The 22,556-nt window shown below is 44.9% G+C and overlaps 1 protein-coding gene across 1 annotated transcript in view; it reads left to right on the top strand.

Moving 5' to 3' along the window:
- Positions 1-20,671, top strand: part of ITPRID1 (ITPR interacting domain containing 1) — a 65,463-nt gene extending 44,792 nt beyond the window's left edge. The window contains exons 11-16 of the mRNA XM_063123649.1: positions 9,594-9,676; positions 11,079-12,533; positions 15,376-15,503; positions 16,622-16,733; positions 19,269-19,622; positions 20,615-20,671. Of these exons, the coding sequence (XP_062979719.1) occupies positions 9,594-9,676; positions 11,079-12,533; positions 15,376-15,503; positions 16,622-16,733; positions 19,269-19,622; positions 20,615-20,671 (2,189 nt within the window). The remainder of the gene's footprint in view (positions 1-9,593; positions 9,677-11,078; positions 12,534-15,375; positions 15,504-16,621; positions 16,734-19,268; positions 19,623-20,614) is intronic.
- The last annotated feature ends 1,885 nt before the right edge of the window (positions 20,672-22,556 follow it).

The following is a 22,556-nucleotide window of genomic DNA, read 5'->3' as shown; positions in this document are numbered from 1 at the left end:
CCAACAAGTGGTGCCAGGGACCTAACCACACTCAAGTCTTTCCAGCAGCTGGGTATGTTCTACCTCCCCAGCATGCTGAGCTGACACATTAGCTCCCATGACTTATTGAGTGGCAATTCTTTTAATTATCACACCTTCACTTCTCCTCCTCCTCCTCCTCCTTCTCCTTGCTATCTCTTCACATACAGTTTGGCACCATGGGAATATCTGCAGAAGGCAATCGGCATTTTTCTTAATTGACTGTGTTCCAATAGTGTGAATCCTGTTTATTATCCGCCTGTAAAGTACATATGGGAACGATTGCTTGATGGAGAGAGAGAGAGAGAGAGAGAGAGAGAGAGAGAGAGAGAGAGAGAGAGAACAACACAATGTTTCCCCTGTTCCTAATGGCATCAGGGCAAGTCCTGTTGGTTTTTACAGATGGAGCTTTTCTTACCAAATGCTAACAATAAGAGCAAAAGGTATTATGTGCTTATTCTTCCTCCCCACTTGTCATGTGTCTTCAAAACATGCCTCTTAGGTTTCCTATGAAATCTCTCTCTATCTTTCTATCTGTCTATCTATCTATCTATCTCTGCACATTTTAAGCTATAACAACGAGCACAGACCTGTATTTGGGTAGGAACAGCTACTGTTTAAAAACATATATCACAGGATTCTTGTAAATGTGATATTACATCACAATTTCTCTCTGCTTCCTCCCCAGTTGCTTCATGGGCGCTGGTGGCTTTGATTTCAGTGAGGCCTTGAATCCATTCTGGGTTTCAGTCAGAATTAGCCAGAACTCTAAAGAATAGATAATTTAACCTGTTGGTTGTCTTACTATGGTTTTAATTTTTGTGAACCGCCCAGAGAGCTTCGGCTATTGGGCAGTATAGAAATGTAATAAATAAATAAATAAATAAAATATTTAGAGTTCTTTAAAACAACCCAGAATAGTTGTTTTAAATGGATATTGTTGTTTTTATGCGTTTGATGGTTTTAAATGTTTGAATATTTGTTTTTAACGTTCACCGTTTTTAACTTTTGTAAACCGCCCAGAGAGCTTCAGCTATGGGGCGGTATATAAATGTAATAAATAAATATAATAAAGGTGCTGAACCCTATCCTCGAAATATGCTCAGCACCTTGGATGTCTTCTTTAGAGCACTCGCAGGTTCTGACTAAAAACTAGAATGGATTCACAGCCCCACCAAAATAGGGGCTACCAGCCTCCACTGGATGAGTGTATAGGTCAGCTTAAACCAGCCTTCTGGTGCCCTGCACATATTTTGGATTACAACTCCCAACATTCCTGATTATTGTCCATGCTGGCTGGGGCTGATGGGAGCTGAAGTCCGAAATAACGAAGCCACATGGATTGGCAAGGCTGGCTTAAACCCTTACTGAACACATAGGGTTTATCAGTGGCAAAACCTATGGCGGTTCGTGAGTTATGCCTGAACTGAAAAAACAAAAGCTGAGAAATTGGCAGATGTGATTGCATGAAGCTGGAACTAAATATTTGGGGGGTGGGGGGGTTTCTGGTCTGGTAGCCAATGTCACCATCAAGTAGCTGGAAGCAGCAGGATGGGGGAATTTCCAGGGGCAAAGTGGAGGGTGGGAGGAGTGCCTTGCCCCCCTCCCCACCAAGGTTCCAGATATGCATTTGCTACATCTTGAGGAACACTGACTTGGGGAGAGCGCAGCATGACAACAGGGCAGAAATAACCGGTGGGGGAGGAGTTCAGCCCTTCCACCTTCTTTTCTCCACTGAAAATTGAGCTCCAGGCCCCACTTTCCAACTGTTCCTTGTGGGCTGAGAAATCCAGACCCAAGTCTACCAGGTTCAGCATAGGCAAGGCCGCACATGTCATTCGCCAATGTCAAACTTGGCGAATTCGTATCTATCTCAGTCTGTCTAACACTGGAGGATTCCAGGCTAGGGGCAGGAAGAAGATATGTCGGGGTGGGTGGGAGCGAATGACTGGAGACCTCTCCGTATTCTCAGAAGGTGTTGTGTAGTGGTAGGAAGGCGTGGAGTGGAGAAGTCAGCTTGCAGCTGCTGACTGGCCAGCAGCACTCCAGGTAGCCATGGCTGATGATTTAAGAGGCCCATGCAAGACTCTGCTAGCCATTCTGCACAATACTGCCCCTTGCCCCTAATGCCAGCACATGACACACCCTCAATTGCTTCTCAGTGGTGGCCATTTAGTATCTGCTGCTCATGGCCCACTGCTGCTCTCAGGTAATGTTCCATCTTCCTCACAATTCGTTCTGTTATCACCATTTTCCATTGTGCTCCTCTCCTTTTCCTCTCCCAATGGTTTTCACCACAGGCATGTGCAGCACATTTCATTAGGGTCTGCACCCAGGTTTTGGAGTGGAGAGAGAGAAAGCGTGAGGGTGGGTAAGTGGGTGGGGAAGAGCATTTCCATCCAGGGCCTCTGGAAACAGCCCCTTTCCCTCTGCCTCCTCTCACGATGCCCTCCCTCTTCGGCCTCCTCTGCCCCCTTCCTCACACACCCAAGAAAGGTGCAGCCACTCAAAGCAGGCACCATAACTTGTCTCGCCTTGTCTCACAATCTTGCCTGTCCACTGCCAGGCAACTTTGTAAACCGCTGTGGGGTAGTATATAAATGTAAATCATCATCATCGTCGTCATCATCATCGTCATCATCATCGCTTCGGCTATTGGGCAGTATAAAAATGTAATAAATAAAAATAAATAAATAAATACTTTCCCACTACATGCCTGTCCAGCATGCAGCTCCAGGACCTAGACAGGCATGTGCAGTGGAAAAGTAAGTTGCCAGGCAGTGGGCAAGCAGGGTCAGGAGGCGAAACAAGGCATGGCACCTGTTTCGAGTGGCTGCACCTTTCTTGGATGCATGAGGGAGAGGATCGCGGGAGGGGGCAAAGGGGCTGCCTGGGGCCTGTTTCCAGAGGCCTTGGAAACGAGCCTCCCACTTCCAACCCTGCCAGCCCACTGACTGACTTCCTTAGCGGGACGGACACACACAAGCATGCCACATTGCCAGTGCACTGCCTCTTTAAGACCTGGCCTCTGGGTCTTAAAGAGGTAGCTCACTGGTGATGCAGCAAGTGTCCCCAGCCCACTAAGGGAAGTCAGCCAGTGGGCTGGCAGGGATGGAAGTGGGAGGCACTGTGCACACCTGCTGCGTTATTATTCTGAGCATCATAGGAACAGTGGGGGTGGGAAAGTGGAGGGGCCCCCTGAAGATATTAGGGTGTGCCTGGACACACTGGGCACACCCTGCCTGCGTGCCCATGGTCTTCACATTGTGTCCTTCACAGCAAAAGGTGGCAACAGGAAAAGACCATGTGAGGGGAGAAGAAGGGGGTAGCTGTTTAAAGGTCTACCAACTAATCTAGATGAACAGAGCACTTGTTTTCACTACTGAGTGCTATAATTATGATTTAGTGGTGGTAATCTGTTGGGAATTTCCCAGCATTAGTCTGATGTAGAAAAGTTACGCATGATATCAAAATGATTTCATGTGTGACTCCCCTAATATCGCCAACAGCCTGTCGCAGGGGTCCCAGGCCGCCACCTCTTGCATGTCACCATGCGGCTTGCATGCTAGTAAATAAGAGTGTGTCACTTTGTCACTCAAAAGACACTGATCTGCCAGCCTTGTCTTCCATTGCCTGCAAATGAGCCCTGGACACCCTGAGAGATGCTGGCTGCTAGGAAGATGCGAACAGAGATGTGTCTTTGCATTGTGACGCTCAAAGCTTGCGTGCTTTGGGAGAAGCCTAACGCTAATCTCGGACATTGCTTTTCCCTTCAGCAAAAGATTGAAATATCTCTGCTTCCTTGCAGAGTTCAATCAAGAGAAAAAAAGTCATAGGCTTAATCCACATCAAGCAGGCTATTGCACTATGAAAGCAATATGAAAGCGATATATAAAAGGCAGGAGCCACACTACTGCTTTATAGCCGTATTGAAGTGCACTGACAACTGTTGGGGCCCATTGACACACACCAGTTATCGCTTTCATACCACTTTCAACAAAACCTTATTTATTTATATTCTCAAATTGATGTGGAAGTAGGATGGAATCAACTTGTGATTGAGCAAATGTGGAGATGAGAGATAGAGAAACAGACAGGTTCATCCATCCCTATCAGACCCATGTTTGTAGCAGAAATGGGGGTCCTGGAGCCCTGGCTTAGGAATTACCGCATCAGACCATGAGTCCATCCAACTCAGTAGTGTCTACACTAACAGGCAGCTGCTTTCCAGGATTTCAGGCAGGAATATTTCCCAGCTCAATCTGGAAATGCCATGGATTGAACCTTGCGAACTTTTGCATGGAACACATGTAAGGAAGTGAGGCAGGTGGCTACCAGGAGGAGGGCCTTCTCTGTTGTGGCACCCCGGCTGTGGAATGAGCTCCCCAGAGAGGTTTGCCTGGCACCTACATTATACTCTTTTAGATGCCAGGTGAAGACCTTTATAGTTTCTCAGCATTTTCACAGTTTATCAACTTAATTTTAACTTTGCTGTTTTAAATTTGTATTTTAAATCTGTATTAATTTCTGCATTGCTGCTCGGTTTTATCCTGGTTGTGTTTTCATATTGCATTTTATACTATGCTTTTATGCTGTTTCTTTCATGTTTTGAACGGTTTTTACGGTTTAAATTTTTGTAAACCGCCCAGGGAGCTTCGGCTATTGGGTGGTATAAAAATGCAATAAATATAATAATAATAATAATAATAATAATAATAATAATAATAATAATAATAATAATAATAATAAATGTTCCTGGCACAGCTGTTCCATATGTGCAAGGGAGTTGGCAAAAGTAACCTGTGAACTGCCTCTATGTTTCCCACTAAATGAAACAGTGAAATTAGAGCAAACTGTATTGCCTGGTGACAAAGGCCAAATGTCCTTGCTTGGTATTTTTAAACTACACATCGCCGTAGCATATGCTGCCTCTCCCCGTATTTTTCTCCGTCGACAATAGATAGCCTTCAGTTATTCTTCTTCCTTAAAGACCTTTCCGTTGTGGAATTCCCCAACACTCAGTTCTTCCAACACCATTTTCGTCCAACGTCTGCTGCATCGTCTCTCCACTTCTGACACTCGTAGCTTTGTGCCTCATTTCATCAGAGCTCGACACAGATGTCAGCCGGCTTTTTCACTGTTTGGCAGGGATTAGAAACTGGACTAAAGCCAGTTAGTAAGATGAAGATAATATGAACAACTGGGAAGGAAAGACGTTGTGAGAACTTGGCAAAGATGCATTATTTCCTGGCGGGGAGGGGAGATGAAAGGCCATTATTAAGGTGGTCTGGCACATTGCACTGCTGTTACTAACCTCACTATTACTTTGAGAATGGCAATTATTTCTATCTGTAGCAATTTAAAATGAAATACCATTATCCTTCTAAAGTGGGCTTTTCTTCTAAAATACAAAATCTACATTGGTTAACATCGGCCCAGCTCATTCTTCCAAGATCTTTGGTAGGAACCAGATTTAGTCGTCCTTTAGAGCAGACCCACTGAAACCAATGGCAAATTTAAGTCCCATTGATTTTCAATGGGTCTCCTCATAGAATCATAGAATAGTAGAGTTGGAAGGGGCCTATAAGGCCATCAAGTCCAACCCCTTGCTCAATGCAGGAATCCACCCTAAAACATAGATGGTTGTCCAGCTGCCTCTTGAAGGCCTCTAGTGTAGGAGAGCCCACAACCTCCCTAGGTAACTGGTTCCATTGTCATACTGCTCTAACAGTCAGGAAGTTTTTCCTGATGTCCAGCTGGAATCTGGCTTCCTGTAACTTGAGCCCGTTATTCCATGTCCTGCACTCTGGGATGATCGAGAAGAGAACGGAGCTTTGGTTCACATATTGATTTGAACTTCGAAATTAGGGAAGTTCACATTAAATGTGAACCCCATGAATTTCTGCCTCATCCCTTGTTCTAATGGATGGGTAGGATGAATGCTGTGTTGCTTGTCACTACTAGTATTGCAGGGAGTATTCAGTGGGTGTCTGCTACGTTTGCACAGTAACATTCCATTTTCAGATCACATTTTCAGATGGACATATTAAACTCCATGGGGCGGGATGGGGGGATAAAGAGTTGGTGGATAATATGTATCTGCAACAGAAGTGCTATATTGCAGTAAGATACCTGAATCCTGTGCAACAAATGAATAATGATTTCATACTCGTTGATATAGACGGATCATCTGGGAAAGCTCTTGGGTTAAACTAGGTACGATGCCATTCACACAATTAGCAGCTGTGTGAATTTCAGGCATGGGAGTAGGGTGGCCGCATCTACATTGCCAGAAAAGAGGAAATACATCGCCACAAAAGACAGACATGCATAAAATTTCCTTATGCTTATCTGTATGTTTAGATGCAAATTTAAAAAACAAGTATTACGGTTTAAATAGAAATGCAATGCACCTCACTGTAGTGGGGAAGAACTACTCAGAAGTAGGCCCTACGTACTCATTGCTAAGTAAGTAAGCATGCACAGGGTTGTCTCCTTGGTCTTTTGAAGGTTTCTGTTCCGTTGTTACCTCTACGACCAACTTGAACAATGACATTCTAAAACAAGTCCCAGAGCTTCCAAGAACCTCCAAGAAAAGCATTCATGGAAGCATTCCTGGGCTGCAAGTCCTATGTTGGAGGTTTGTCTCCTGCTGCCCCCTGCTGACCGTTATTTCACGCTGTTCCATGTTGTTCAATTTCCTTGGTTTCTGATGTGCGTGGTCGTCTAATGCTGCAGCGTTTCGGTGACACAGAATTTCTGTTGAGGTGGAATACGCTGCTGCTGCTCCGCTTAAGAAAATATTTAAGCAGTTAAATCCCCAGCATTGCATTAAAAAAGGTTAAAAAATAAGACCCTAGAGTGCTTGCGCTCTCTCGCTCTCTCCCCCCTCCCTCCCTCCCTCCACCCCTGCTCCACACACCCTCTCTGGTCTAAGGGCAGTTTAAGACACAGTTTTGCATCCAAATGGAGCAATTTTATACTAGGATTTTGCAGTGAGGCTGCAAGAGGGAAAGGTGAACAACGGGGGAATCTATGTGAGCAATTTATTTCATCATTGTAACGTCTAGCTTAATTGCACGACACATGATGCACACTTCAACCCAATATTCTTACACTGTTTCTATAAGGGTGACCATATGGAAAGGACAGGGCTCCTGTATCTTTAACAGCTGTATACAAAAGGGAATTTCAGCAGGTGTCATTTGTATGCATGCAGCACCTGGTGAAATTTCTTCCTCATCACAACGGTTAGAGCTGCAGGAGCCCTGCCCTCTTGACCAGATACAAAAGAAGGGCAGGGCTCCTGCAGCTTTAACTGTTGTGACGAGGAAGAAATTTCACCAAGTGCTGCATGAAAATGGCACCTGTTAAAAATACAGGAGCCCTGTCCTCCTTTTCATATGGTCACTCTAGTTTTGTTGTGTCAGCAGTGGGAGAGCCAGCCAGTTTTTCTCGGGTTCGCCTCATGACCCTGCTCCACCCCCTACTTGGGTGGGCCAAATTGCAAGGTCCTTACCGTTCACTCATTGCCTGGCTAGGATCACCAATCAAGAGACAAAGAGGACCTCTGGATAATTGGCCCCAGCTGTGTGATAGTTGGCCTTTAAACCAGGGGCAGGCAGCCAGTGGCTCTTGGCTTAATTTCATATGGTCCTTGGCCTAATTTCAGAAGCCCTCTGCAAGTGATTCACTTGGGCCTAATCTACACCAAGCAGGATATTGCACTATGAAAGCACTATGAAAGTGGTATATCAAAGGCAGGAGCCACACTACTGCTTTATAGCGGTATTGAAGTGGACTGACAACTGTTGGGGCCCATTGACACATACTGCTTTCATAATTCTTTTATAGTGCAATATCCTGCTTGGTGTAGATTAGTCCTTAGTCCTCTGGTGGCCTGCTGGGGAGAAAGAAAAGAGCAAAGGGGTGTCCCCATCCAGTTCTGAGTGCATGTGGGCTGAATGCATGTGGGTGGAGAGCAGCGTCAGCAAGTGTTTATTATTACAGGAACGGCATGGGAGCTGTTCTCCATGGATTCTGTCATCTATTGGGAGTGACAAGCTGGCAGTGGGTGGCACCAAAGCCTTCCTCCCACACCTCCGAAAGAGCCACGCATAGAAATGTTATGGTGAAAGGCATTGTACGCATGACCAAGAACCATGCTTTTGATCACGGCTTCCGATTCCTGGACGCAGACTACATCTATACAATTTGTACTTCGGCCTTTTCTCAAGTTGAGCATGGGGGAGAGGCAGGCTTCCTTGAGTTTGTGCTCCTCAGGGCAAAGATGGAGAATGTGTGCCCGGATGGTTTTGGACTGCATCTAATTTTGTCCCTCACCATTGGCTGTGCTGACCCCATTATATGACTTCAGGGACAGACTCCTGGTGGCTTCTCCTGGAGAGAGCTGTGATAACTTTAGGGCTGAAAACGTATTAGTGCAGAACTGGGAAATCTCACTCTCCCCCACCCCTCCAGCACCTCCATCTCTTGGGGCGTTGCTAGACCTACCGGGTGTTCCGTCGTTGAGGAGCGGTGAAAGCGGCTTTTCCCGTTCAGCCGTGACGCCTCATGATCCACACCTGCCTTCGATTTATGGCGGAAGTTTGCGCCGGTTGTGCTGCTGCCGCCGCGAGCACGGTTGCGCAGCCACACCGGCCTGATTGCCGCGGCTTTTTTTTTCGCTCGCTGCACGGTTTGCGCACGTCCGAAAGACCGCAAACTTGCGCAGCCGTCAGCGATGCCGCCGCCGGCCCTGGCGGCGGCAGCGGCGGCAGTGCCAGTGCCAGCTGAAGTGCTGCTGGTGCTGTTGAGGGTCAACATTGATGCGCTCACTTCCTGATGGGGGTCGTGGCGGGTGTCATATGACCCGAGGTCAATCGTCTGCATGGCCACTCTGTGCCTACATCTCCCATCATGCCTCTGAGGTGTCGGCGGCGATGACCGCCTCTGTGCCCTGTGCCCCATCCCAAGGAGCCAACCCACATCTGGCCGTAGCCATGGCAGCAGCCCACAAACAGCTCTGCCCTCTGCCAGCCTGGTACCCACACTAACAGGCAGCGTACAGCACCGCCATTATGCGGCCACGGTAGCTGCCCACCGCAAGGAGTCACCAGCCACTTTTCCGGTCCTCCGTTCCTGCGCAAACTGTCACTGGGGAAATAAAAAAAAAAAGCCGCTCCGCCGCGCTGCCCCAGCTGGCGGACTGCGCGCAAATGGCGGAGGCGGCTTGACCGAAGCCGCTGACCACTCCCCCTTAGCACGCCTTTTCCTGACCAGTGCCGACCGCAGTGACCTCACATCCTCCCACACGTACTCCGAATTACCGCGGGACAGCAGGAAAAGGCGCACTACAACTCACTTTTTTAAAGTCGGGAGAAAGAGGCTTCACCGCGGGATAACGGCGGATCCTCGTGAACGTCATCTGGAAGCCTCGACGTGGCTGCGGAAGGTAACGCGCGCTAGAGCCTCGTCTAGTAACGCCCTTGGACACCGTAAGCAGCACAGAAATATAACTCTTAGGTTTTGATTTTCAATTAGCTTTCTTCCCACCTTAATCTTTTTAACTACAGACATGATAGTGACAAGAACAAACAGTTGCCAGTCTGACAGCAGTGGATTTCTAGAAGATCCTCTGGAGCCTTTACCACTACAGGTAACCAGGGAGTGAGAAGTGAAATCGATGAAAAATCATATCAAGTGCTTGGGAAAGGCTTGTGGTTTGGAAGGAGAGAATTCTGCTGATCATGAGATGGGTCCATTGTTTTGTACCAGGTCAAGAGGGCAGGGCTCCTGCAGCTTTAACTGTTCTGTTGAGGGATTTTTTAAATTTATTTATTTATTTATTTATTTATTACATTTTTATACCGCCCAATAGCCGAAGCTCTCTGGGCGGTTCACAAAAATTAAAATCATGAATAGCATAAAAACAACCAACAATCTAAAAACACAAATACAAAATACAATATAATTTCACCAGGTGCTGCATGCATACAAGTGACACCTGCTGAAATTCCCTTTTTCTATGCAACTGTAAAAGATACAGGAGCCCTGTCCTCCTTTCCACACGGTCACCATACCATTGTTTTCATTCTAAATCTAGTATCGGACATCACTGCTAAATATCTTGTCTTGCTTCCCAAAATTTTCATGGGTTATTTTCCAACACAAACCAGTACCGGGATTTAAAACCCTGCCTGGAAGGTTTCCCTTGTCACCTGGAGCCCTAACCCTAAATTTCAAATATGCTGGCCACATTCATCTCCCCTGATCCTCACTCAATGCCAACTGTACATCAACTGCAACACCCAAAACACTAGAGCAGTCTTCCCCGGCCTAGTGCCCTCCAGGTGGTTTGGACTACAAATCCCAGCATTCCTGACCATTGGCCATGCTGGCTGCTGTTGAGAGATGAAGTCAAAACATCTGGAGGGCACCAGGTTGGGGAAAGCTGCTCTAGAGGCCTTGCCACATCCCTACAAAGAGCTTCTCCTGGCAACCAGTTAGGTCTCCATTGAGATTGGTCCATTCTCAATGGACCAATCCACAATTATACATGCTGCCTTGTATAATTGTGCAGCCCAATCCCATGCATGATTATTCTGAAGTCTGTCCCATTCTGCTATGTGCATGTAGTGAAAGAATAGCATGACTGTTCCAATTAATTGTTAGAAGGAAGAGAAAGATGAACTAAGTGATTCTGTTGAAAACAATGGGTTGGATCCATGCAAACAGCACAATCCTGCACATGTCTTCTTAGAAGCACAATAGAGCAATGGGGCTTCCTCCCAGGTAAGTGGGTACAGGATTATTGAACTGAGTTCCCCATGAATTAACATTGCTTTTTCTCACTCTGAACTTGCTCTAGAGCCAACCCAGAGTAATGCTGATTCAGGCCATGGCTAGACCAGGCCTATATCCCAGGATCGTCCTGGGATCATCCCTGTACATCCAAATAACACACAGGGGATACCAGGAGCAGGCAGGGATGACCCCTCCATTTGCCTGGGATAATCCTTAGGTCTAGCTAAGGCTGCAGTCTTTCTTCTTTCTTTCAGGGCTTGTCTCTTCCTGGAAATGTGAGACTTGGCTGCAATCCGCATGACTGCCATGCATTTCTGCGATACAGGAAAGATTCAGCTCTGTCTAGCCAGGATTCTCAGCCCCATGCCGAGGGGCCTGCTGTGAACACATCAACAGCAGCTGGCCGCAATGGGGTATTGATGGTCAGCCTGAGCAGGGAACACGCTTTTCCAGGAGAAGAAGTCTTCTATTCCATAAATGAAGAAGATGATGATCTGTATGAGACTTTCAGTGGTCAGTCTGAAAGTGCTGAGATGGATGAGGAGGAGATGCAAGGGAGAGGAGCAGAGTTGGAGAAAGAGGACAGTTGTGTACAAGACTGTATGTCATGTTGTCATGCTGACAATATGAATTGGATTGATGGTGGCCCTCCAGAAAGGAACTGCCTTTCAGAGTCTAGTGAAATGCAACAAACTGTAGGTTCTGCTCCTGCAAAGGAAAGTTGCATAATTTTCGCTGAACTTAGCGGTGGCCAAATCTTTGAAGACAGAAAAGGATGGGCAGAACCTGCGACTGAAAAAGAGGAAATTAGAGATGTGTGTAAGGAATGCGTTCTGGAAGGTATTGCAATGTGTGTAGAAGGAAAGTTGCATGATATAAAGGCTTCAGGAAAGTTGGACTCCCCCATTCCAGTGGCAGATATCACAAGTGATTGTCGGGATTTGAATTTAGATGGTACATGTACACCTCTGGATATAACTAGAACCTCCAAAATGGAGCATGACATCATACCTGCACAATCAGAGATTGGTGTTATTTCAAGAAGCTCTCTTCAAGATGATAGCCTTTCCGCTTATTGCCTTAAAAATGAGGAAATTAACTCCTTGGATATATTATCCACAAGCACAGACCCGGATGAAGATGGGTGTGTCCCCAGCTTTGAATTGCATACTAACCCTTTGAAGTCTGTCACTGTCCAGATGCCTTCAAGGCTGATGTCAAGTATACAGAGCATCTCCTTGGGTGAAAGTGTGGTAAAAGTTCAGTCTATGGATTTCACATCCAAGGTGTCCCAATGCTCCATGGATGAGTCTCTAATTACATCAGCATCCAAGGAGGAAGATAAGCAAACTAGGGAAGCTTCTAGTCAAACCGACAGGAGCCGACGAAAGAAAGACGCGCTCTCCCTGTTTCACGGTCTCCCTTCATTTCATGGGCACGGCCACCTTGTGAAGTCGGCCTCTGTAGATACAGGACTTTATGGAAAATACAGATCTTACTGCCACGAACCTTTTCATGCCTGGTGTGCCCAGCACAGAGGTCATTGCTGCTCTTTGAGCTCCCATCACTGCTGTTCGATGCGGCCTTTCCCCTCAGCTCCTTCGTGCAAACATCCCATGGCGTGTTGCTCATCCTGTACCACCACAGAGCTGCAGCTCCTGAAAACGCTTAAGCTACTGCAGGACACAGCAATGAGAAATATTTCTGCGGTGAGTCTATTTCTTCATGAACTACGATTCTGGGGACTAACCAGTCAGGATTTTGCTGTTTCAGATGGTAAAACTGTTCTGTATAATCCAGTATTTTGTATAGCTGAGTCTGTCTGGCCTAGTATTGCCCACTCTGACAGGCAACCCCTCTTTAGGGTCTTAGGAAGAGCTCTTGCATGTCATTTCCTACTGATTCGTTTAACTGGAAGCTCTTCTGATCTGGCTTCACCTGCCCTTGCTCTGCCTTCTGATATTTCTCCTGGGGGGTAAAGAGCAGACAGTATTTTTATTTTTAATCAAAAGCTGGCAAGCCTAAGATGTTTGTAGCCTTATTCAGATATTGATTTCACATACTCTGAATGTGTGGAGGCAGAACCAGGATCACACCCACTGGCCTTCCCACCAGCCCCTGTATGTTTGGCCAAACCTCTGAACACAATCTATATCGGGTGCAGAACCTCAGGCCTGAGGATAAATCTGGCCCACCAAGCCCTCTGGGGTTTCCCAGAGGGACCTGCCCCATTGCCTACTGACTTTTTAAAATGCTTATCATTTGGTGGTTTCCCAGCTTGTGTGCAATTTTTTTCACAATTCTTAAAAGTAAGGCTGAGTTACTGGCAGTAAGAACTTTAAGCTAAAGTATGCTGGCATTTTGGCTCCACCCTTTTTTTCTTTGGTCCCACCCACCTGGAATGCAGCTGCCGAGAGCATCTGTGAAATGGAATTTGGCTCTCAGGGGTAGGAGGCAGCATTTTCACCCTCACTGCAATGGCGGGGGGGGGGGGTTGGGCACAGGTGGGGGGTTTACCTCTTTTTCGCTGTGCCAAACAAACAAGTCAGATTTAATCACATGGTTTACTCTTTTACTCCTCATCTAAAAAAAAAATGGCAGCCACGACATCCCTCTTCCCTTCCGGGACATTGCGCATCTGTCTAGATGCTAGGGGAGGATTGCAGAAGCAGGTAAGTCTGCAATCCTCCCCCCTCTCTCCTTCTGCACCCTTAGGTGTAGACATGTCCATGATCTTGATTCCTTTTCCATGCATTCAGTGAACTCAAAACTGCAATAGGCCTGTGTGTTAGCCATAATTTGAAATATATTCCATTTCCACATAAAATGTGGTTCGTTTCTCCATAAAGAAAGAAGGGAGACCAACGTCGAGGGCATTTTTCCAGTGAGGGCTTATCCATATTTCAGACCGGATGGGGCCATGTTTCAAGGAGGGCTTAAATGTCTGGTCTACAGTGATTTCTTTGTATTTCAAATCCAGATTGTAACTAAGGAGGTTCCAGTGTGAACTACACAGTTTTTAATGGGGAGAAAAATGGGTTTCACAACATTGCGATGCCATTCATGACATCTTTTTTTCAGTGTATGATTTTTATGAACTTGCCCTGACACTTGTAAATGTCCACAAGATGGCAATGTTTCATAAATCAGTCGCAACCCAACCAAGAAGCTCTTTCAGATTACAAGGCCCCACTATATTTTTTCATCTTATGATGTCAGATGGAAGCAGCAATACACATTTTTCCTCAGTAAGCCTAAGAGATAGTGCAGTGGCTTGACAACCATCCACTGTGCCAAGATCTGTAATTAGAGCCAAACAAACAAGTCAGATTTAATCACATGGTTTACTCTTTTACTCATATATTTCTCCTGTGTCGTACATTATTTGCTTGCATGGCGTACAAGTAAAAAATCAAGCCAGAAGTGGAAGATTATGTGCACACGTTCATAGCTTAGAGATGTGGACCTGTGGTCTCTGGGTCCTCTCCCTTTTCAGAGTATCCTGGACAGATGTAACATGAAAGTATTATAGAGAAAGACAGTCCTCTCTCACCCTCCTAATAAGAGAGAGAATAGCAGAGAAGAGAGACCATTGGAGGCTGGTGGCTCCCCTTTCAGTGAGGCCATGAATCTATTCTGGGTTTCAGTCAGAAGCAGCCAGAATTCAAAAGGAGCTATCCAAAGTGCTGAGCCCTGTCATCAAAATAGGTTCAGAACCTTAGATAGTTTCTTTAGAGTTCTGGCTGGTTCTGGCTAAAAACAATAATGAATTCATGGCCCCACTGAAATCAGAGCCACCAGCCTCCTCTGGGACAGCCAGATAGGACATAGAAGAGGAGATGACAGGGGAGCCAGAAGACCAGGCTCACAGCTTTTTGTTGAGTATGCAAAGTCAGGCATCTTCCTCTTCCAAGGCTCTTGTCATAGGAACATAAGACAACTACCTGAGGTCAGACTCTTGGCCCATCTAGCCCAGTATTGTCAACAAAGACTTTGGCCTAATCTACACCAAGCAAGATATAGCACTATGAAATCAGTATATGGTATGTGTCCATGGGCCCCACCAGTTGTTAGTGCACTTCAATACCGCTATAAAGCAGCAGTGTGGCTCCTGCCTTTTATATTCTGCTTTCATACTGCTTTCATAGTGCAATATCCTGCTTGGTGTACATTAGGCCAAGCAGTGGCTTTCCAAGGTTTTAGGTATGATTTCTTTCCTAACCCTACCTGGAGATGCCAGGGATTGAACCGAGTATCTTCTGCATGCAAACTATATGCTCTACCACTGGGCTACAGCCTCTTCCTTTTTCTCATGTGGAACTGCATGGCTGTGGGTTTAGAAATGGTTGTTACATGTACGTGTGCAGAGTGTTTATGTATGTACGCATGCCTAGCCGTAGATTTCCCTTAGCACTTGGAGGTCCTCAACTTGATTTTGCCCAAGGGTGTGGAGCTTCGTGAGTGGAAAACGACTCAACAAATCAGTCTGCCTACTTTTCAGGGGTATGAACACCCAGTAAACTGTTGCCTCTTCTTGATCTTTATATTTAGTGCACAGTCCATGAAATTGAAGTTATGAAAAATTCATGCCAAAAGTTTCGGGAACGGCTGGATGAGATTGAACACCACCTGACAGAGCAAGAGGCTCTCTTTTCTGGCGCTATGTCAAATGAAGGACGGTAATGGCATTGCATATACAAGCAGCTGAGAAGCCCATACAAGCACAACCTAGCATTTGTCACACCATAAAGTGCTCGGCAAAAAACGTACATAAAACTATGTATAACATTTAAATTTCAGCATTTGGAACAGAGTGATCTCTAAATAGAACTATTATGTCAGTGGCAGAAATGGTATGCAGGATTTGCTCTACCTCCTTTCCCACCTGTCTAATGACAGACCTGCTGCAACTATCACTACAGATTTGCAGCATTTACTGTACTATTTGGGTGGGGTGGGGCAAACCCAACAGTTGATTGATTAATTGATTGATCTATACTTCTATACTGTTTAATCTCATAAAATCTCAAAGTGTTTTAGAGATAAATATTAAAAATCACATTTAAAATACACTTTGAAACAATGTTAATTACCATGACAATAAGAAGCAATACAAGAAGTAAGACGGAGCATATGATTAATTACAATAATTACAAGCCAGAAAAAGATTGGGTGAAAAACTGCACTTTCAGGAGGCATTTAGAACATACATTTTCTTCCTCCTGAACTGCATGGGGAAGGGTGTTCCAGAGGATGGATGCCACCACCATGAAGGCCCGCCTCCATGATATTACAATGTGATATTCTGTTGGTTGCAGAATGACCATCTAGGTCTCCTCTAAAGATCTTAAAGGTCAACTGGTTATATATAGCAGAAGCTGGTCTATTAGGCATCGTGGTCCCAGGGCTAACAGGTCCCAACAGATAGCCCTGGGGGCCTGGCAAAATACCATGGGATGTGATTGTACAACAAACGTGATTTGTAAATGAATAAGAATTCATGCAATGGTCTGATTTAGGGGGATGTCATGTATCATCTTTTTTGAACAATAAAAAAAAATCTGAATGCCAGAGGAAACATTAATGAAGGTCATAATAATTTACTAGGTTAGTATGTCCCAGCCCTGATTCAAGGTTATTGATCCATAGTGATCCCAAATATAGGAAATGAATTGTGACCAGCTCTTTAAGGAAATATAATGAATTTTGACACAATTCTCTTCATCTATGAAATCCATTTTGATGGAAGCTTTGCTAAAGGTTGCATTTCTCTCTTCTGCCTTGCCGTCTACCATAGAGAGGAAAGAAGGCAGTTGCAGGACTTGCGGCAAGCTGTTCGTCGAGAGGTCGCTGAACTGGAATGCCAGCTGCAGGATCGTGCCCGCCAGGTTAGGGAGGGAATTCTAATGGTATGTTCTGTGAGCAGATAGCCTTGGGATGAATGGGATTGTGCTCCACATGGGACTACCTTTGAATACCCCATGGGAGCTTCAGCCAATTACTACAGACTGCCAAAACTCTAGCCAGAGTACTTCAGCATCTGCATTAGGGTTTTTTGAATACAATTCATAGGCCTGTGGTCCTAAAGGACTTGAGCCCACATAACTTTGATGCCAAGTCTTTTGTTCAGGTCTTAACAATCAACTAGGCCTCATTAAAGACTGGAGGGCAATGGGGATTGATATATAAACATGGCAGAAGTAAATGACAGGCGAGCTGTTCAAGTATGTATTATTGCTTTTATATCCTGCCTTTTTTCCTCCAAGAAACCCAAGGCGGCGTAAATAATCCTCTTCCTTTCCATTTTATCCTCACAACAACAACCCTGTGAGGTGGGTTGGGCTGAGAGTCTGTGACTGGCCCAAAGTCACCCAGTGGGTTTCCATGGCCGAGTGGGGAGTAGAACCCGGATCTCCCGACTCCCAGTCCAACACATTAGCCACTACACCACACTGGCTCTCTGTTGTTGCAGCCTGCAAGAGTCGCCGGGACATTGCCAGTCTTGCCCAAATAAAGGCCAGCAGGCTTCCCAGAAGCAAAGGCCAGGATGCCTGTCACGGGTCAAAACCTAGGCCAGTAATCCTTCTGCATAACAGCTGATATAGTACAGCCAGGAGCAGGATTGCACAGTGGAAACAGGATAGCTCAAATCCAAAGAGGATGATTGATATGAGAAACTCCCCAGAGAGGGGAGAAAAAACACAGAACAGCTTGGTGAGCAGCTCCCCACCCAGTCCTTCCTGAGGTGGCCCCTCCCTCTTGGACAGCCACCCCAGGGCTTCTGAACAGGCATCCTTCCCTGAGGTGAGGAAAGAGACAATCAAACAGCCAGACAGATAACCTGATTGAAGAGAGCAGGTGAGAGCGCATAGTTCAGCCTGTGAGAATTGTGGAAGGTGACTACAGCAAACCAAAGTTTCTGAAGCTCTCATTAACTTGGTGTGCTTTTGAATGTCTCATCGAAATTTCTTTTCTTTTTCATCCAAGTCCTGGATATTGGAAAGCCTGCAAAGGCAGTTTTTTAAGGCTCCGTGGAATTGTGCTGCCTCTGATCTTTGCGGACCATGGGGCTGAACAATCCCCAGCTTTGGTGTTCAACCTGGGGAGAGCTACACAGCCTGGCTGAAGGAAAGCCCTAACGTTAGGCAGAGTGAGGCAGTCGCCTCAGGAGGCAGATACTAGGAGATGGCAGCAAGGTGAAGAGGAGAGAACTGTGGGTCGTGTGGCCTGTCTGCACCCCCAGGCTAGCCTGCTGCCTACAGGTGTGGTGGAAAATGATGTCCCATTGCTGAAGAAAGATTCAACCACCAGTCCAGGTGGCTTTTGGTACATGGAATAGAAGGGGGTGCCGTGTTGTCCTTTGCTTCAGACAGCAAAATATTTTGGGCAAGCCTTGGCTGAGGCAGTGGAACCTAATAAGGCAGCATTTTCTGTAAGCTCTCCCCAAGCCTATGTGAATATAGGTAGGGCTGGGGGAAGGCTAATCAAGACCTACTTGCCACATTGGCTGGGCAGAGAACTTACAGAGAGTAGGTAAAGGAGCTCAGCTGAAGTTTAGTTCAGTCCAGTGGAGGGTGATGGCTCCGATTTCAGTGGAGCTGTCAGTCCATTCTTGGTATTGGTCAGAACCAAGCAAAACTCTAAAAGAGCTATCCAAGGTGCTGAACCCTATCCCCCAAAAATAGGCTCAGCACCTTGGATAGACCCTTTAGAGTTCTGGTGCATTCTGACTACAACTCACCCCCCCCACCAAAATCAGAGCCACCAGCCCCAATCAGGTGGTTTCCTGATGTGGGACAGTCAAGTTCAAGCAGAGTTCTCGGAAGCATTCGAAACCAGACTTTTGTCCACAAAATTAGTTACTGGTCTCCTGTGACATGGAGAAGAAGTGGGAAATAATTTTCATGTAAGTCACTTAGCTGTAAGGTTCTTCATGTAAGGTTCTTCCTCCTCAAATATACAAGTTTTGGGACAAAAAATACATAAAATTAAATGCATAAAATTCAGCATAGCACTTCTGTAACTGTCATCAATCATTAGGCAGGAAGGCTCTGAAAATGTGTAAACATGATTAGTGTTGGCATTATTCCTATTTTTAACAAGGCGGTAGGCATCTCAAAAGACAGACAGGACGGACCACTGTGTTACAGTGACCCAGTTCAGATGACACGCTAAGCCATGGTGGTTAAGCATTTTTTGAGCTAAATGTGATGGTTTAGTGTGTCATGTAAACCATGATTTAGCGTGTCGTGTGAACCATTCCTAACCATGGTGGCTACATAACCATGGTTTAAACACCCTCACTAACCATTTGCTGCAAAAGGGTTAGCGGCCTAACCATGGCTTAGCATGTCATCTGAACAGGCCCATTGTATTGTAGACCACTGACTTGACCCCTCTTTCATTTCTTTTAATATATGTGTTCATCTCTGTTCTCTTTGCAGCAGCTGGATCAACTGTTAGGTGAGCAGTCTCATCTGTGCTCAGAACTTGGAATTTCTGGCTGGAAGGAAGGAAGAGAAGCTGGGAATGGACACGCTTGTCCAGATGCTGCTGCTGAGGCTTTCATTGCCAGAAACAGGCATTCAAACGATATCCACCATAGGCCTCCAAGTTGGAGTACAACCATCCCATCAAGCCCTTCAGCCTCCTTACTCAGACAAACTGAACTGCAGGCTTCAGGTTTAGCAACAGGCAAGACCAGTCCTGCATCTGACCCCAAGGAACTTCACACCAGTAAAAAAGAAATCAAAGGTCCTCCTCAGCCGAAAATCGATTTCAAAGCTTTCATACAGAATGTAAGAATTAATTTATATCTGGTTCCTAGAACAGGGATGGGTCTGCTATTCTCTGGTTCTCTGTGCTTTAGTGGGGGCAGGAGGAGAAAGTGATCAAACTCTTTAACGAATGGGTGTTGTATAGCAGGAAGAGCTCTGAAGGAGGGGTGAACTCCCCTACATCCTGTTTGCCCTGTGCTTGTTGCCTGACCCCATATTTTTTTATATATTTTTTGGTCCATGAGCCATGATTTGCGCAAATTTGAGGCTGGGAGTATTTACAGAAATTGAGATCTGCGCAAAATTGCAGCCATAAATAGAGCAATTTGTGTAAAATTGCAGGCATAAAGGACCATTCACACCTGCTATTTTGCTCAAATTGCACTATTTATGGTTGTGATTTTGCATTTTGCAGCAAGTTGGTGCAGACTTTGACCCTGTTCATACATGCTAAGCCCTGGTGGTTAAGCATTTTGAGCTAAACATTATGGCTTAGCATGCTAACCATGGTGTCTACCTAACCACGGTTTTAACACCCTCACTAACTAATTGCTTCAAATGGGTTAGTGGCCTAACCATGGCTTAGCGTGTTATCTGAACAGGTGCACTGTGTATATTCATCCCCTTCATATTATGAGCTCTTTACTTTTGTATTCCAACCACATTTTGAGATGAGCACTTTTGCAATGTTCCATTTTCTGACTGGGAGGAGTCCCAGGGAGGTGGGACAGGTTTCACTTAAGAAGCTAGGGAATGTGCAGCATTATATTTTCCAAAAAGCATTATGGATTCCTAGTAGCATTTTGCATTCTGTCTGGATTTTCAGAAAAGGCCTTAAAACTCCCTAGCAACTTCAGCAGAAGCGTCAGTTGTATTTTTATTAATATTGCCATCTTTCTTCAACAATCTAACCATCATTATGCTCCCCAGGTTTCAATGTATATGCTATATATGCTAATGATCTGGCTAAGTTTGCTCAACTCTTGATTCTTTCATTTCTCTCTTTTTATCAGCTGAAGAGATCGTTCCGAAACTCTTTCAGTAATGACGCAGCAGAAGGAAGAGATTGATGGATGGCATTTGAAGCACTTCACAGAATCAGATCTAAGCTGCTATTTTATATACATGATAATTTCCCATAAATGTTAACCCTGCTAAATTGGGGTGGCCTAAAGGGTTATTCCAAACACAATTTTCATTGTAGAATTTACACAGAAGTAAACATACAACATAATCCACCCACAACATTATTGTTTTCTGACACCTGCGTAATAACTCCAAATTTTAGCCTCTTACCATTTACTGTTTTCTATCTGAAAACAAATGCCACACTTGTCCAGCTCAATACGTGCCAAGTCGGGCAAGTGTGTGGCCACTCAATCCCTTGCCAATCTGCCATTTTGTGTAACCCTTTTTTTTTTTTTTTTGTAAAGGCCCATTTGTGCAAGTGGTGGCCATAAAGGGACTATTCACCCAAGATTACAGGCGTAAATGGTCTGTTTTTATGCAAAATGGCAGTTCAGCAAGGTATTGGGCGGCCATGCACCACTTGACAGGTGCTCATGGACCACCCAGTGGCTCACCACATGCAGCAGGCAGGGTCAGGCAGCCAGTGGGCGTCCAGCGATCTGCACGTTACCTGGACTAGGGTGAGTTCATCCATCCCTACACCGGAGTATAAAAATATCCCATGGATTTTCCGAAGAAAAATTGGGAAGCAGGCTTAAGCATATGTTAGTAGGTTGGCACAAACCATGGGATTTCTTTTGGGAACATTTACCTCATCAGAGACAGAAATGTAAAAATGTCATGAGTAGAAAAATACCCCACAACACCAACAAAACTTTAGTTTTTTAGTTTTACTTAAAGTTTTATCTTGACAGCTTATGATATTTTTCTAATATTTTGAGTTTATGACATACTTCTTCTGACATTACAGACACATTTCTTGTTGTGAGACATTTTACCACCCCAAGACACATCAGAAAATGGCTTCAGATAATAAAATAACCCACAAACACATTTGTGTATATTTTTATGACCGTTTGATGAGTGTTCAAATCTCTTTTATGAGACAATATATGAAAAAGAGACGGGCGTAGAGGTATACCAGAATATCCCCTGAGGAAGATTTCTATTATAGAGGTATTATGGGCAAGAGAAGTGTATTCTGACAGAACAAGCCATCACAAGATATAACCTTTATGGAAGGTACTTTCTAAATTGCTATTTTGTTGTGGAAGATTTTGTAGTCTTTTTTATTCCTGTTAAGTATAGGACTAGGGTTAGAAATAAGAGGATAAGCCATTATCCCGCCTCTTCCAATAAGTGTCTCTTTTTTGATCACCTGATATTAGGCACCACCTGCTGGTAAGAATTTAAAATAGCAGAGGCGAAAGTTCTCCCAGCTATGGCACCAAAAATTGGTCTCTTAGTGGGGGTTATGTTCATTTTGTAGTTCTGTGTACATGAAATGTTAAAAATGTGTTTCACCTCAGGAATGTTTTGTGCAGGTTCTTTAGAAACAAATATATGAATTGGACATTTTAAAAATGTTGGGATGTTTACTGGTCTTGCAATGAAAATAATAATAATAATAATAATAATAATAATAATAATAATAATAATAATAATAATAATAATAATAGAAGATGGGTAACTTCTCCGAAACTCTCTGTGTTTTTAGTTCAGAATTTAAATGAGCTCTCCCTTCTCGAAATCTTGAGTCCCCCTTCCAACTTCCTCTTAACTAATCCCCTCTTTAAAAAGAAAAAAAAAAGCTTTCTTCTTTTAAAATCAAATGTGTTGGACTTCCTCAGCAATTTTTTCAGTTACATATAAATTGAATTTCACAGCACTGTGATTGCTGTTCCCAATTGGTTCAACTCCACGTTGTACAGGTCCTGGGTGCCACTTAGGATGTACTCCAGAGTCACCTCCTCACTGGTTGGTTAC

The sequence above is a fragment of the Elgaria multicarinata genome, chromosome 1 (genome assembly GCF_023053635.1).
Source record: "Elgaria multicarinata webbii isolate HBS135686 ecotype San Diego chromosome 1, rElgMul1.1.pri, whole genome shotgun sequence".
NCBI classification, from domain to species: Eukaryota; Metazoa; Chordata; class Lepidosauria; order Squamata; family Anguidae; genus Elgaria; species Elgaria multicarinata.
This window is presented reverse-complemented; position numbering and strand designations above follow the sequence as displayed.